This window comes from Numenius arquata, chromosome Z, assembly GCF_964106895.1.
Source record: "Numenius arquata chromosome Z, bNumArq3.hap1.1, whole genome shotgun sequence".
Taxonomy (NCBI): Eukaryota; Metazoa; Chordata; class Aves; order Charadriiformes; family Scolopacidae; genus Numenius; species Numenius arquata.
The window spans coordinates 60,607,585-60,623,016 of record NC_133616.1 but is presented as its reverse complement, the minus strand read 5'-3'; the positions used below and the strand labels follow the sequence as shown (position 1 = coordinate 60,623,016).

Genomic DNA, 15,432 nt, shown 5'->3' with positions numbered 1-15,432 from the left:
CAGACTAATTCATATGCCCATGGCATACCCAAAGATAAAAAGGGATGGCTGACTGGCTGAGCACACTTCTGTGTACCTCTTCTCTGTGCCACAAGATATGGAACAACTGCTTAACCATAGGCATGTTTTCCAAATACACTGCTTTAATGTCACAATACCCTATAGCCTATGTAATTTAGGGGTTCCTACCAAGACTATGTCTTGATTAACTGTGCTCTGATTAACTGACCAAAAAAACCACACCAACTTGTGAACAAAACCCCCTCTGAAATGAATTAGGATTTCACGTGCAGTTACCTTTATGGAAGGCTCATAACCAGCTTCAGTTGACAGCAGCTCATCTTACGTCTTGGTTACGTATCTGGGACTGAATGCTTCTGGCGATATTTATAAGGTCAGGGGGTTTCACTTTGCTCCAAATTCAACCCCCACGTGATGGCAAATATGGTTAGCTCCCACACAGGACTGATGTACAGATTAACACCACTAATACTAAATATAAACTAACAGTAAATACAAGATAAAGTGTATTTCTGGGAAGTCAGATAATCCCAGGCTAGAAATACTTGGAATACAAACAATGGCTGCTGTCACGGCCAGGGCTGAGCTAAGTGAACCTGCAGTGTTACCCAGCACAGCTGGTAGGTACATGGATTTCCAGACTCCAGACCCCACTGCTCCCCTTATTTCTTGCACCCAAAAAATAGGAAAGTTGAAGTTCAATCTGTCTCTCGACATGGTTGATTCATTGTGCTTACTCGCTATTTTAGGAAATGTTAATTTTTTTGTTTTGTTTTGTTTAAAATCTGTAGGCTCTCCAAATATTGCTTGGTCTCAAACTCCAGTTTTGTGCTCTGGGTTGTGGGTATATCTCAGTTGCCAGACACTCAAAAATGCACATTTCAGAAGTAAGAAATAAATAAAACTGCCAGCCTATTTTCAAATATTTTTTCAATTCTTTCTCCAATGATACAAAGAACAGCACTTGTGTTCATGCGTAGGAGGATGAAAAAAACCAAATCAATACAGCTTTCACTTGAAGCTTGAGTAATACAACTTGCAGCATGCGTCATCCTTTCAAATTTTATAGTCTGTATTTATATACACTTGAGCTGGAGAGATCACTAATATAATGCTCGAGACATAAATGATTGCCTTATCTGCTGCATTATGTTGTTTAGCTAAAAACCCAAAGAACTTACCTCCATAAAACAGTATTCTAAGAATAACTTGTTATTATAAGGTTCAGAAAGCTGCCCCCTCTAACTTTCAGGAACTATGTTATCTTAAAATGAATTCACCGGGAGTTGAAAAAAACCCTGCTGTTTAGCCTTATAGTTACATAGGGAGAACAGACGCTTAGAAAGAAGATTTAAAAAGCACATTAAAAAAGGGTACTACATAATATTATGTTACAGGGTAATAGTATTTCCTCCCAGTGTTCTGTTTAAAATTCCATGGATTTTTTCCGAAGCGTACATCCAAACAGTTAGACATACTATTTTAAAGCTCAAAGACATAAGGACACTGTACTAATAAGGACCCTATACTTTATGCAGAATGTTCTGTTCTTAAAATAATATACCTTTGAGTATATTATTTTACAAACACTAGAAAAACGGCTGTTATAGTGGGTGATGCTAAATGTAGTACATTTTATCAAATTAGCAGAACAAAGGCTGTTTTGAGAGAGTGCCTTGTAACAACCCAATTTTGTTCAGTGGACATAAACACACAACAAATGAAGACACATCAGGGCTAGCTTTGCGTGTCCTAAACCCAGGTGCTAATAGTAGTATACCATACTAAAATATCATTCTCCCTCCCTAGTTAGTTCTGCTAAAAAATATGGACAAGCAAGGATAATTAATCTCAGTGAATATGATACTAACATGGTCGTACAGTTTAAGGACCTAATGCACTATGTTCTTTTCCTCTGGAGACATATTCTTTCGGTTTAAAGACCTAGTAACCCCATCACTTCACTGAATTTTACTGAATTTTTAGAGTTGGAAGGGACCATAAAGATCATCTAGTCCAACTCCCCTGCTGAAGCAGGATTGCCCAGAGCATGTCAGAGCATGTTACTCAGGATTGCGTCCAGGCAGGTCTTGAAAATCTCCACAGAAGGGGACTCCATCATCTTCAACTGTCAGTCACCACTTCCATTCCGAGTCTCCCAAAGGCACTTTCAGCTAAAGAACTGAATTTTAAACAGAAAAGAAACAGTCTGCCTTTTCTTTTCTGGAGAAGATATACAAACAGCACACACCAATGTGACCTTGTAACATGTCATTCAGCAGAGCGTCTACTTACTTTTCATCCCAAACATGATCACCTCTGTGGAAGATAACTAGATTATTTTCAGCATCCAGGGCCAACCCAGAAACTTGGCCTAGTTTGAGGTCTAACCCAGGCCACTCCACAGCCTCTTCTATGTGGAAATCTGACCAAAGAAACAAATAAACAAAAGACAGACATTCTGTAGCATATTTATTAAAAAAAATTAATTAAATGACATTTGGTACAGACTGTTGGGAATTATATGGACATTTTCTCACATGCAGTATTTCCATTAATGCATTGCAATTTAATTTCAAGCATAGTTTAAGTATAGTAAAGCATGCACAAGCACTGGCATCCTTCTACTTATACAATGACTGAAACTTCAAACCAGCTTTTGACTGCATTTTTTTCTCCATCCTATAAGGATACAGGTACACAATTTTAGGAACTCCGAATACTTTCTACATTGAAAGATTAGAGAAATATACAACCACTACCCAAAATCAACAGGCAAATTTAAATATTAACCTATCAATGTTTTACTAAAAATACATAACAAATCACTAAACCAACTACATATCAGAAGTGGTTGATTCATGACTGTTTTTACGAAAAAGATTTTAAACTAAGCAAAAAAATACAGGGAAGGAAGAAAAACAGCAACAAGAAGCAAATAAAACAGTAATTCCTTTAAGTTTGCCTACGACATTTCTTACAGCCAACATATGCATTAGTTCTGGACAGCATTTGTATCCTAATCCAAGTATTATAGACACGAATAGGAAACAGATAACTAAATCTGATGAAAGAGATGAAGAAGGGCAGAATCTCTCTCATTGTTTATACCATAACAACTGTTTTTAAGAATAAATACTGGATCGTTTTTGAACACCACAAATCTGATTTTCACACTAAATCAACAGCACAGGATTTAGCAAGTGAACCACTACTAAAAAGTCGGATACCTCTTGTGTTCATCTTAAATTGTAAAACTCCTCAATTAAGGGAGACAAATTTACTTTCAACTTAAAACATTAAAATTAAAAATGTAAAATAATATTTACTTCAATCTCTTTTATGTAAAAACAGACTTACACTCATTAAAGGCATGAACAGTCCAAAATCTGAAAAAGTTGAGGAGTGTTGGCTAGAAGGTTTAATTTCTCACAAACAGCCTGCTTAAATGCTATCTGGAAGAGTTTGGTCTGGATTGCTCTGCCAGTATTAAGAGAAAATTGAACAATATTCCCCCAAATAAAAAAAAAAAAAATGTTATGGTAAGACAAATGTCACTAATTCTGATAAAAAAAAACCCACAACAAACCCAAATCCATAGATACCATAGCTAGAGCAGGTGATAGAGAAACTCTTTAGTCTAACACAAACCTAAGACAAACCTGAGGCAATCAGTAACTGCAGTGAATACAAGACAGTAATCAAAAATTTCTAAACCAAGAAATTCAACTCAATCTCAGGAATTTTACCTGAACAAGAGTTCCAAGCTAAAAGGAAAGCCATTAAGAAAAAAATTACTCATATTCCTATTTCTGTACAGTTCAGTTGGTCACAGCAGGTGCAGTACCAGGTATATTTATGGACGTTAGCATTTTGAAAGGAATAAAAGGATGGAAACTCAGTGTCTGCTTCCTCACTTGCTCATCCCATATCAGTCTAAGTTAACTTGCAGAAAACTTGTGTATGTTTAATGTTACAGTGTCCCTTGACCTCTGAGCCTTTTCAGAAAGGTTGAAGAAATTAAAAGGCTAAACACAGAAGGCCTAAATTTTGGCCTCTCTAAAATTCAGTCTCTCAAAAGGCGTGTACTATAAAATATAAAATGTTTATACTTACTCATAAAGGACTAAAAGATTTCTGATAGATCAAAACAATAAAATGAATGTACAGTGACATACAGTCTCATCACAGGAACTCTAGCCTCTACACAACCTTTAGATTTTCTCATGCTTTTCCAAAATTGGTTTATTATTGTTATCTTTTCTTTTTCTTTGCAAGCCTCATACTCAAGGTCCTTTGATACAGGTTTATTTTAAGGCAACTAGCTTTTTACAAAAACTTACTAAATTTAGATTTCATTTATCTAAGACTGATTATTAATTCCCTACAAAACTAAGTGGCCCATGGAACAGTTACACACAAAACCAAAGAAAATTATTTTTTCCCATTAAAATAATTTACAATTACTTTTTAAAAAAAATATAGAATCAGCAGTTTCGTCGTAAATGCGATTTCTAAACTAAGTACCACCAGATCTTTTACCTTGTAATTTAGAGTAATTTCTTTAATCGGTAAAACTATAAAGAATTACATAGACTTAGAACATGTAAATCAGCCTCTAAACTCTTTACAAGTGAAAGAATAAAGCCTTATTTATTGGCAAAATTGCAATTCACTGTCCAGAAATCCCTGGAAGCTCTTGCTAGCTTTTAACACCACAAATTTTAGTCATGTTGCATTTACTCTCTGCCATCAGAGTATTTATTTAAATCTTGATAAATATTAGTAAGCACTGCATAAAGGAGTTTTAGAAATTGGAAAATTACACTGTTTGCCTTAATTAGGAGGTATAATTGGTTGCAGTGGTGTTGAATAACCTGACTGATTAGTGACCAGTCTCGGGGTAACAAGGTAACAACAGTGCAGGAAGAGAAGTAATATAAAGTTATAAATGTAACATTTATAACAACCTCACTTAGCAAATACATTCCCTTGCTATTTTAGACCAATTACATATTAAAATTGAAATATTTGTAAGCCTAAAAGTATTAAGCTGTTTTAATTCCGGTAATTTTTAAACAGTTAAATGAAATGAATTTAACAGCAACCAGTGTCTTGTCCTAAGAAATACTGAGAATTTTTAAAATTTAATATAGAAAAGCATTTTATGAAGGGTGCAAATTTTTATTAAAGCAAGACAAGTTAAAACACTGTATATTCCACTGCTTCCCTTGAAGAGGTAAATTCTGTTATGGAAGGTTCTGCCCTTCCAATACATAAATACTTCCCCAAACAGAAACTAAAGATTTTATTGCTATAAAAGTTCTTTTGCCAAAAGATGGCGCTGACAGCTTCTGCAGTTCAGAATTCCTGTAGTTAGCTGTATCACAAACATTAAAAAAACCCCAATGCTAATTAAGATCATTTCACTTTTCCTTTTAGCTGTAAATCAAAAATGCATCATATGAAAGTCCATTTATTAATTAGTCCTCCACCAGCAAATTCCCCCGAGATGAATATATAGCTACTAAAGTAGCCATGCAAATGCTTCCTGTAGTTAGAATTCTTGCCATATGGTGTGCCAACTAAGCCATTTATTCAATTCACTGACACTCCCTCTTCTGGATCAGTTAAAACAGAAAGGAAATTTCTTTTTTCCTCTCTACACACCACATGCTATTAGCCTGAACTGAACAAACTGGTTTTGCAGGAACGCTACACACATTACTCTTCCAAGCATTTAATTCTAGTGTCGCTTATGGAATTATTAATGATTTACACTTATGTCAGGCATATGGAAATATTTCACCTGTTTTTTGCCCTTGTGCCAATAACCTGACAGGCTCTCATTTAACTGACTAGCATAACATAATACTGGAAAGTCCTCTTTGGTTTTCAGTTAAACACAAACCCAGAATTTTGCTGAATTTCAATACTATTAACAGAATCTCACATAAGCGGAGACAATACACATTAATATTTTGAACTGAAATAAAAATCAAATGGACGATGAATGATGTATATTTGCGTACAACAGTACCTAAAAAGATCAAGCTGGCTGGTTGCAACACAAAAGCAAGCAAGTGCTGCTACGGCTTACGAATACAGATGACTTTCATGCATACATACCCGTTTCTTTTATGAGATACTCGTCACATGCTGCATTATCTGGCTTTCCACATTAGCAAGTAAGACTAAGCACAATCAATATCACAGAGACCAAAATGCAAGTAAAACAAACACAACACTTCCATGGTTTCTGCTGTCATAGAAACCTGAAGGGAATGAATTATAAGCCTACTATAATAAAACAGCCTGTCCAAAAATATTTGGAGAGCCAAGCCCAATTTGAAATAAATATACAGAAATTTTACTTCTCAAGAATTTTTCAGGATTAACTACCACTCTTTCTGAAAGAGAGAAAAAAGGTCTGACAGAATTGCAGCAATAAATTTTATAAAATCCTGTATCTGACAAACCAAGGCAATCGGAAAACTCATAAAATGCATCAATTATCCAAGGGACCATTTTATAGTAGTTACTTGCATCAAGAAAATTCTTCACTTCCCGTGACTACTATATCCTGTGTTTACCTTGTTTTAGCATAATTGATATCAAATCATTAAGTCTTGAGAATAGAAAAAATATTCTGTGTTCCAAAAAGTACTAACATTGTGCCATTGGTATACATTCTTTCTTCACACATTGAGGGGGGAGAACCCCACTGAAATCTCTTTAAAATAGAACATTTCCATAATTAGGAAAACTGTCACGTAAAATACTTCCAAACATCAATTGATATTCCCTTCAGATTTTGCTAATGTGGATCACAGCTTTTACATTGCATTTCATTGTACAAAATTAACCCCTAACCCACCTCCTGTATGTTCTTTTTCCCAGCTTCCCTCACCATGCTTAGGCTGTTGTAAAGAGAAATGTCTGTTCTCTGGTGGCCTCAAGGTAGACTCTAGTCTGTGAAATTTGTGAATTCTGTCTCTGACAAGCATAGTACTGTGCCTCTCATCATGATTTGTGATCTCTCTGGCAAGATCCTTCTTTTGGACTACATTAGCAATCTCAGCTACAAGATCTGAGTCTGCCTTTTCTGTAGGGTTATGCTTATGCACATGTACAACATCTTCCCTTTCTCCTAGCAGCTTGGAAAGGAGTGAATAGAAATCACCTGTACAGAAAAGAGAAAAGATAAGAGGAAAGGAAGGAAAAAACAATTATAGCAGTTTGTGTAGTTTTAGAAAGCTTCAGCAAACTATAACGTAACAAAGTTATTCAAACAGTCATTGTCAAAACTAGTTTAAGAGGGAACTGTTTCAGCCTTGGGAATTCAATGGGCCAAGTCTCTGGTAAGACAAGATAATGTCAAATCTTTATCAACTTTAATTTACATATAAATGTCCACTTTTACCTGACACTCTGGCATCAAAAAATAAGCACCTCTGCACAGATGTTCTTGGGAATAAGGTAAAAGAAAAAGAAAAAAGCATGCATATTTCAGTAAAAGAATATTTATGATGGAATTATCTGGATTTACCAGACTACTGCAGACTTCTTCTATTTTTCTAAAACAAATAGGTAAAAATTCTATAGTTTTATCAGTTTGTTCACTTACAAAGACAATCGAGAGTCATGATAGATGTCAAAATATATTTCTCTGAAATCTGTCATTGCATAAGAAGCTTAGGCTGTAAGAAAACAAACTTTCACATTTGCAAACAGATTCCATAGAGCTGTAGAAGGAGACATACTAGTAAAATAGAGCGATCCATTAAATTTTCATTGATTAGTTCAGTCTGGGTCCTGTCCCTCCTCTTTGTTCAAACAGTAGCACCCCTTAGTCACAATACCACGTGGCTGTGCAGGGAACAGTTATTTTCTCAAGCTGCTTGCTAGAAATGCAGTTATGACTATAGCTTTCCTAGATACCAGCAAGCATTTCAGTAAATTCCAGAACAATAGTTCAAAGCAAACACCCCAAAATTAGGTATGCAAATTCTAGAACCACAACTCTCTTCAGAAAATATTCAAACCACTCCAACAGGTTTTGAGGAAGCCAATGTTAAATTATTTTTGCAGGATTACATAAAGTGATGACATGATGACAAGTATATATCCCTGTCCTGGGTTTCTTTAACCAGCGGGTACCCAACTTGTTAGAATTTATTAATCAAATATCTTGGCTGCCCGAAATGATTATCAGTTCTGTTAAATACAACATCACCATTTCAATGGAAAGAGACATCCAATATGCTTTAAGATTTGATGCAAGTAGGTATACTTCTATTTCATCTTGAGTACAAATCACTTGTAATTAAGAATTTGTATTATTTTATGACAGGCTACATAAGACATTTTTTACAAAAGCAAAACTATAACTAATGAAGCTTTCACCAGAAAATCTCCATCCAGAACCAGAACCCATCACTAGCAGCCTGGGACAGAGGAAATTAAGTCTTTTGAAAATGACACTAAGAGGATCTGTCATGTTTATAAACAGTCCTGTTCAATGATTTTGAGCAGGATTTCATTCCTTGCCCTTAGAGATGAAATAACCCAGATGAAATCTTCTGCCAGAAAATAATTACTGAAGTAACAGGGCCAATTTCAATGAAATGAACAAAGCAAATTAGATAAGAGAGAATATTGTTAAGCTATGTAACAAATATGAATTATTTGCTTCAAATACAATTGTGAAGATAGAATCCTTCACAATCCCAATCAAACTACTGATTCAGAACAAATCCAAATATTCAAAAAGTATGATATAATAGAAGTTTTGGATACAAATCATATTTATTCTGAGGAAGCTTTATAATTACATTAATCGCGTCAAGTAATCTCTATTTAAGGCATCATATCGGTGTTGATGTAGAAAAGTGTGGAGTTTCCTTTACTCAGGAAACATTCGATATTAAAATACTCTCTACTGGCCTTAATTATATTTTTGTGCCATTTTAAAAGTGAAATAAAGTTCATATGTACAAATGTGTCGTGGTTTGGACAAGACTGGCCATTGAGATTAATGACAGATGCCTCTCCCCCAGATTTTCGCAGGCCAGAGCTCACCAAACACAGCTAGAACGGCGACGCTTTCCATGGCACAGACCCCTCTCTCGGGGCAACTGATTTTATCCATGGCTGGAGACCCACAGATGAGCAAAGGCCACTGACTTCTCTATATGCAATAATTTCCGACAGAGAGGTCTGAATGGTAAAAGCAGTGTTCTGCCTAATGTAACTGTGAAAAGTCTCAATAAACCAGCAAGCCTGTTGCCATTTTAAACAGCAGACCTTTTCAAAGCAATTTTAGTGATCTTTGCCCAGTTCCCTCTTTCCTAGTTCTGTATCAACAGTCTGATCGATTTACTTGTAATTCTTGGTCACAAAAAGAACAACATGCTACGGTTTGTATACAGGTTTCAGATCCCTAACTCACAACTCATATGCTCGTTCCATTTGAACAACGAAATTTGGCAGCTTTCTGCTTCAGCCAAAGGCATTGCATTCTACTTCTGTTGTGAAATGGTTGCCACAGAATAATTTACTTACCCTCTAAAACAGATATTGCTTGTTGATTTAAAAAAGCAAACAAACAAAAAGTGCTTCAGTTTACCTATCTGAAATTAGCTTCTCTTACTACAAAAGAAAGGAGAGAGGACTCAGTGGAGGACAAGAAGAAAAAAGATCAGAGGAATCCATCTTAAGAGCAACAAAAACACAGGGAACAATTTTTAGGAGAAGGTGCACTCATAGAAAATTCCAATGCTCTTTATGGGAGCTCTCAATCAGGGACTCAACTCCAAGTAGGAGTTTTCTCTTTGACGCGCGGAAACAAACCCTACAACTCGAATAGAGTTATAAAGCAGGTATGTTTATTGCGGCGCTGGGTGCAAGAGGGATTTCTCCTCCTAACTTGCACACTGGCTCGTAAAACAAGCATCTATTTATGATAAAAAGCATACATATTCATTAATGTGGGCTGGGTTATTATAATTAACTCTAAGAAAAGGCGTTACTATTCTAATTATTTCTAGGAACTCATTATCATAAGTCTCCTCCCCTTGCCGCATGCGTACTGTCACCCACTGGTCGTGGGCCGGGGTCTTCTGGAGGAAGGCTCATAGTCTTCTTTGCCGTGTACTTTTACCTCTGGCTTAGAATGCTGGGCTGGCTGGACCCCAAACCGTGAAGCTGGTCCCGACCAGATGGACACTTTACCCAGACAACTGGATTCCTCCTTAGCGTGCAGGCTGTTCCTGCTATCTTATACACAAGGCCAGTTGGAATGCTGGCCTCCTGGGCTCCGAGCTCTGTTCTTTGCTAAGCTGTACTAAATCTACACTAGTGACCTTTAACCATTCATTCTCTGAATCATCTTAGTACTGAGACTATGATTGTAAGATATATGAGGAACTTTCAAACAGTGGAGTACAGAGTAAGGTGGTTTGACTACATCACTATCAGTGGCTATAGATGATCTGTTTTCCAAGTTGAGCTTGTCGTATTAGTGCTTTCATTAAGCAGGGTTGTTTTAACCACAACAGAATATTTAGGAACTGTCTGAACATATAAAAAAGGGTGTGCCTCAGAGAGTAAAAGTGGTCTGAAGTGTAGCTGCTCTGAAACTGCGATCTTTATCTTAAGTAAATGTGTTTGAGACAGCGAGTACGAAATCTCTACACCTTAAGTTCAAAAACCGTAAAGACATCCATAAAGCCTACATATCTGCCCAGCATCTCCATATCTACAAGTAGGTAGAAGTCTTTGTCAATTTCTTGGCATCTCAACACAACTCAGAGTACTTACAAAGCAGAAAAGATGTGTGCAGATGTGAAAGGGAAGAATTGAAGTCTCCTGATTATTCAATGTATGTAACTGTTCCCTAAAATCCACACATTGAATGGAGGTGCCGTATTATTTGGGACCAACTTTTTTCAGCTTTGTTTGTGATCCCCAGGCAGACTCCAATAACTTTTTAAGTCGCATATTTTTAAGAAGTAGTTTAGAATTCACTACATATAGCTAGCAAAGAGCTGACTCATGTTGTTTCTGATTAACAGTTGCTCTCTCCAAAGCAATATCCAGCAAACATCAAAGCACAATCTTGTGTTGCTGCTTTACAGCTGTCTTGTAGCAGCTGGAACAGCTGAAGGATGTTGCTTGCCTGAAGATACTCAGCGGGAAAGGAACACCAGCAAGATGCACCAAGTTATTTGTTTGGTCCTGTTTGAGATGAGACAGCCTGGCCTTTAGAATGCCTGAGTATGATTAGAAGAAGACACAGGTGAATGAATGACTTGCTCTTGCTGAATTAAATGAAGCCTAGCACTGCAGTCTCAGGGAAGCTAACTGATTAGTTTAGTTTCAGAGAGGATACCTACATGCACGTCTTATGTGTAAGCTATCAGGACACTCCTGTCTGTGTAATGTAGTAAAGGACAATTGGCTACAAATACCTACAGTTTATTCTATTCTGGAGGAAGTGACAGCTGTCAAGACCAACATCTCCAGAATGAAACAATGCACAAGCACATTTCAGTAAGTTTAAGCTTAATTACTGTGGCATTTCTACACTAGAAAAACAATCTGTTCAGAACAGTGTTCTGGAAAACAGTTATACAAAAAATAAAATCATAACATTGGTGACTTCATTGTAAACCATGAGCTGAACTGAACCTCACCTAATCTCAATAAAAGACCAGATTGGTTTAGGGTTAATAGAGCAGTTTAGCATGTTGACCACCAGGGTCTGGGTAAGATCCCAATGGTGTTGAACTACCCATTTCTAAAAACAGTCCTTCCCCGCCCCCCCCGCCCCCGCCAGCGCCGAGCACGAGCTCCCCAACTTGCCGCGAGCGGTCCCTGTCCATGGTCCTTACGCGGCACACCATTAGGCTTCTGGAAGCAGCCATTTCCAGCCTGGCTGAAGCCTCTAGCCATGGTGCTGGAGGGTCACGCTATGGGGGAAGAGGGGAAGTTCAGCCACAGTAGGACTGCCCAGAGAGCTAGAACGTGTAGCTGTCAAGATACATATGTGAAAACTCATTTGACTGCATTTTAGAAAAAATACGCAAGAACACCTTGGTGGTCTCTGAGAATTCTCATATCCAGAATACGTATTTGTATTTGACTGCATTTTAGAAAAAACAGGCAAGAACACCTTGGTGGTCTCTGAGAATTCTCATACCCAGAATATGTATTTGTGTCATAATGCCTCTACAGTTTCACTGCGGCAGTTCAGACAGGCTCGTCAGTCTGTCACTGGCATTCCAGACTTCTGTTAGGAATCAGACAGAAAAGGATTTTAAACACGAAGCCACTACTGCAGCCCTCTGACAAAATTACGTCTTGCCAGGAAATAACCAGAACTGAGGGGTTAAGAGCAAAAATCTAACAAGCAGTCATAGAATCACAGAATGGTTTGGGTTGGAAGGGAATTTAAAGATCATCAAGTTCCAAGCCCCCTGCCCTAGTCAGGGACACCTTCCACTGGACCAGGCTGCTCAAAGCCCCATTCTTGAACACTTCCAGGGATGGGGCATCCACAACTTCCCTGGGCAACCTGTTCCAGTGTCTCACCACCCTCACAGTAAAGAATTTCTTCCTGATACCTAATCTAAATCTCCTCTTTTCCAGTTTAAAACCGTTACCCCTCCATCCTGTCACTGCACTCCCTGATAAAGAGTTCCTCCCTATCTCTCCTGTAGGCCCCCTTTAAGTACTACAAGGCCACTATGAAGTCTCCCTGGAGCCTTCTCTTCACCAGGCTGAGCAACCCCAACTCTCTCAGCCCTCTGCGTTGACAAGGCAAAGGCACTGCAGTTTAGCTGTGCGCTGCTGCACAGATAAATGTGTGAATGCTTGTATTGAAAGTCTCCTCTTCTTGACCATGTCTGATCTGACATGGAGCGAGTGTGCTGGTCCTTCCAAACTCATGCCTCAGTCTTATTGTGGTTGTAATAAGAGACAAGTTTTCACAGTTGACTTTGGGTTTCCTAATTACCTATGAGTCAATTGGAGTGTATTTTGAGACTACATCTTTCTGTCTTAAAATCACGGAATCATAGAATCATTTAGGTTGGAAAAGACCTTTAAGAACATCAGGTCCAACTGTTAACTGAGCACTCCCAAATCTACCACTAAACTACATCCCTAAGCATCACATCTACACATCTTTTCAATACCTCCAGGGATGGTGACTCAACCACTTCCCTGAGCAGCCTGTTCCAGTGCTTGACAATCCTTTCAGTGAAGAAGTATTTCCTAATATCCCATCTAACCCCCCCAGCACAACTTGAAGCCATGTCTTGTCAGGATGTGTTTCTGTTTAGTGTGTTCATCTGGGAAAAATAGTGCTTTGCCTTTTCACAAGTGCTGGAATCAGGGTCCAATGATATGGACTCCAAATATGACTTTGCTTCATCTTAAATATCAGGTAATGTCTGTGTAATATGTTAAGAGCCATATCAGAAAATGTGTACTTTAGCTGAAGAGCTATCTTCCCGATGAAGATAAGCAAATTTGGCTGCAACCTCTACCACCATAAATAAATGCCTTCCAAATAAACATTTATCAAAATGAAAAGTTTAATTTTCTTTGCCTTCTTCGGCTCCTCGATGAAGCTACTAAGCTCATTCTAACAGGCATGCATAAGATAACATTGCTGGTTGCAAAGAAGGGGAGAAAGGCACAGAAAGACATTGCATAAGTGAACAAAATGTAATGTCTATTTATTTGAAGTGACATTGGACACAGTTTGATGTAATAGGCAAAAAAACCTTTCAAAATGGCATCAAAATAGCCTGCTATTATTTTTCACGTGAGTCCTACCATACTGCTTTAATCTGTTGCTTTGATGAAAGCATTGGAAACATTTGTGAGAAATAAAAAATACCAAGCAAGGCTGTTTTCATTTTGAAGGGATTTGAGGGGTTGGAGGAAGGAGGCATAGATATCAGGAAATGAAAAGGGTAAAGCTGCTCTAGAGATTCCTCGTCACCATCACTGTGCCCTAAGTAATGTGCACTTATAACACAGCCAAACTGACATGTTTGAAGAACAGTAACTGTATCTTCTTTCAAGGCCTTTCTAAGCAGCTTACAGAGCTAAAAAAGATGGAAGAAAAAGTTAAAAAATAAAACTATTAGCTGTTTTCTTCTATGCCAGCATGTCCCTAAGAAGGGCTCTTACTACTATTGCAATGTAAGTGCACTTCCCTTGTTTTTAATTAATATTTTTTTCTTCAACTGTCAAAATGTTTTAATGTACAAATGTTTTAAGAGTCCGAGCATAGTTTATAACATCATGAGGTTAAAGTAGTTTATAAGTGGCAAAGAGAGTGTTAAAGGTAAGAGAAAGTATGCAAGAAGATGAAAGAATCTTCACTGAGCATTACATTTTGTTACATACTTGTGCTCTTCATCAATAAATCAGAACCTGAGACTCAAACCCCAAGTTGGTTGCAGCTTCCTAATTGCCCTATTCTTTCCTTTCCTTACTGACAATCTCCCGCTGTTTTGTTACAATAAAATATATTTATCAGCTACTGCTAAATGACTAGCAACGAACACAATGGTTTTACTCCATAGGACTTTGCTGTGCTTATTTGGATATACTACACAGATTTGTAGTTCAGGCACACAGTATGACAGTTCCAACTCAAAATTCTGTTCTATGCAGTACGTACTTGTAAATACATTACTTCTCATAAAATGACCCATATGAGACTATGTTTATTAAAAAGTAGTCCTGCTATCTTCAATTTATTTAAGCATCATCATGCTTTAGTTTAAAAAAAAGATGTGAAAAGTGTAAAAGAGAAAAACATTTTGCTAATAATAATATTAACAGCATTATTAATAATAAATAATGTTTGGTGTGTTTTATATTTGTGATATGACTTCATAATTTCTCTGAACTCTTCCTGTACTAATACAATGTCCACTTTCCATTTCTTCTGACATGTTAACGATATTATAAGCAGGTTTTGCAGTTGTTTATTGATAAGTAGTCTTCTACATTACAGAAAATACCTAAGTAAAGTCCCTCTGTAATTTTAAGAACCAGAGAACATCAACCAGCAGTAAACCAGTGAAGACTGAAACATTCAATTTAAAATGGCTTCTTTCCATGTTTGTTACATCCTTTTCCCTCTTAGGTATGCAACCTATACCAACTGCATTTTTTTGGCTTAGATCTGATGCTCCCTTCTTTACTGTGCTGATGATGCTTTTGTGAAGATTATGAACAACCTTATTCCAACAAAATCAAAGGCTTATGTTCTATTTAAAACTTTGAGCAGGATCTTTCAGTGTTAAAACAACAAGAAAATCCTCTGCAATGTTGAATATTCCTGATTATACTTCCCTAACTGTAAATATCCCTCTTAATGCCTTT

At 37.2% G+C, this 15,432-nt stretch overlaps 1 protein-coding gene across 7 annotated transcripts in view; it reads right to left on the bottom strand.

Annotated features, from left to right (window-relative positions):
• Positions 1-15,432, bottom strand: part of PAM (peptidylglycine alpha-amidating monooxygenase) — a 78,594-nt gene that overhangs the window by 16,766 nt on the left and 46,396 nt on the right. For 4 of the 7 annotated variants that reach the window (XM_074166311.1, XM_074166312.1, XM_074166313.1 and 1 more), the window contains exons 14-15: positions 6,899-7,204; positions 2,317-2,446 (exon numbers count right to left, since the gene is read on the bottom strand). In XM_074166311.1, the coding sequence (XP_074022412.1) occupies positions 2,317-2,446; positions 6,899-7,204 (436 nt within the window). The remainder of the gene's footprint in view (positions 1-2,316; positions 2,447-6,898; positions 7,205-15,432) is intronic. The other 3 variants (XM_074166316.1, XM_074166317.1, XM_074166318.1) reach the window with 1 other exon arrangement.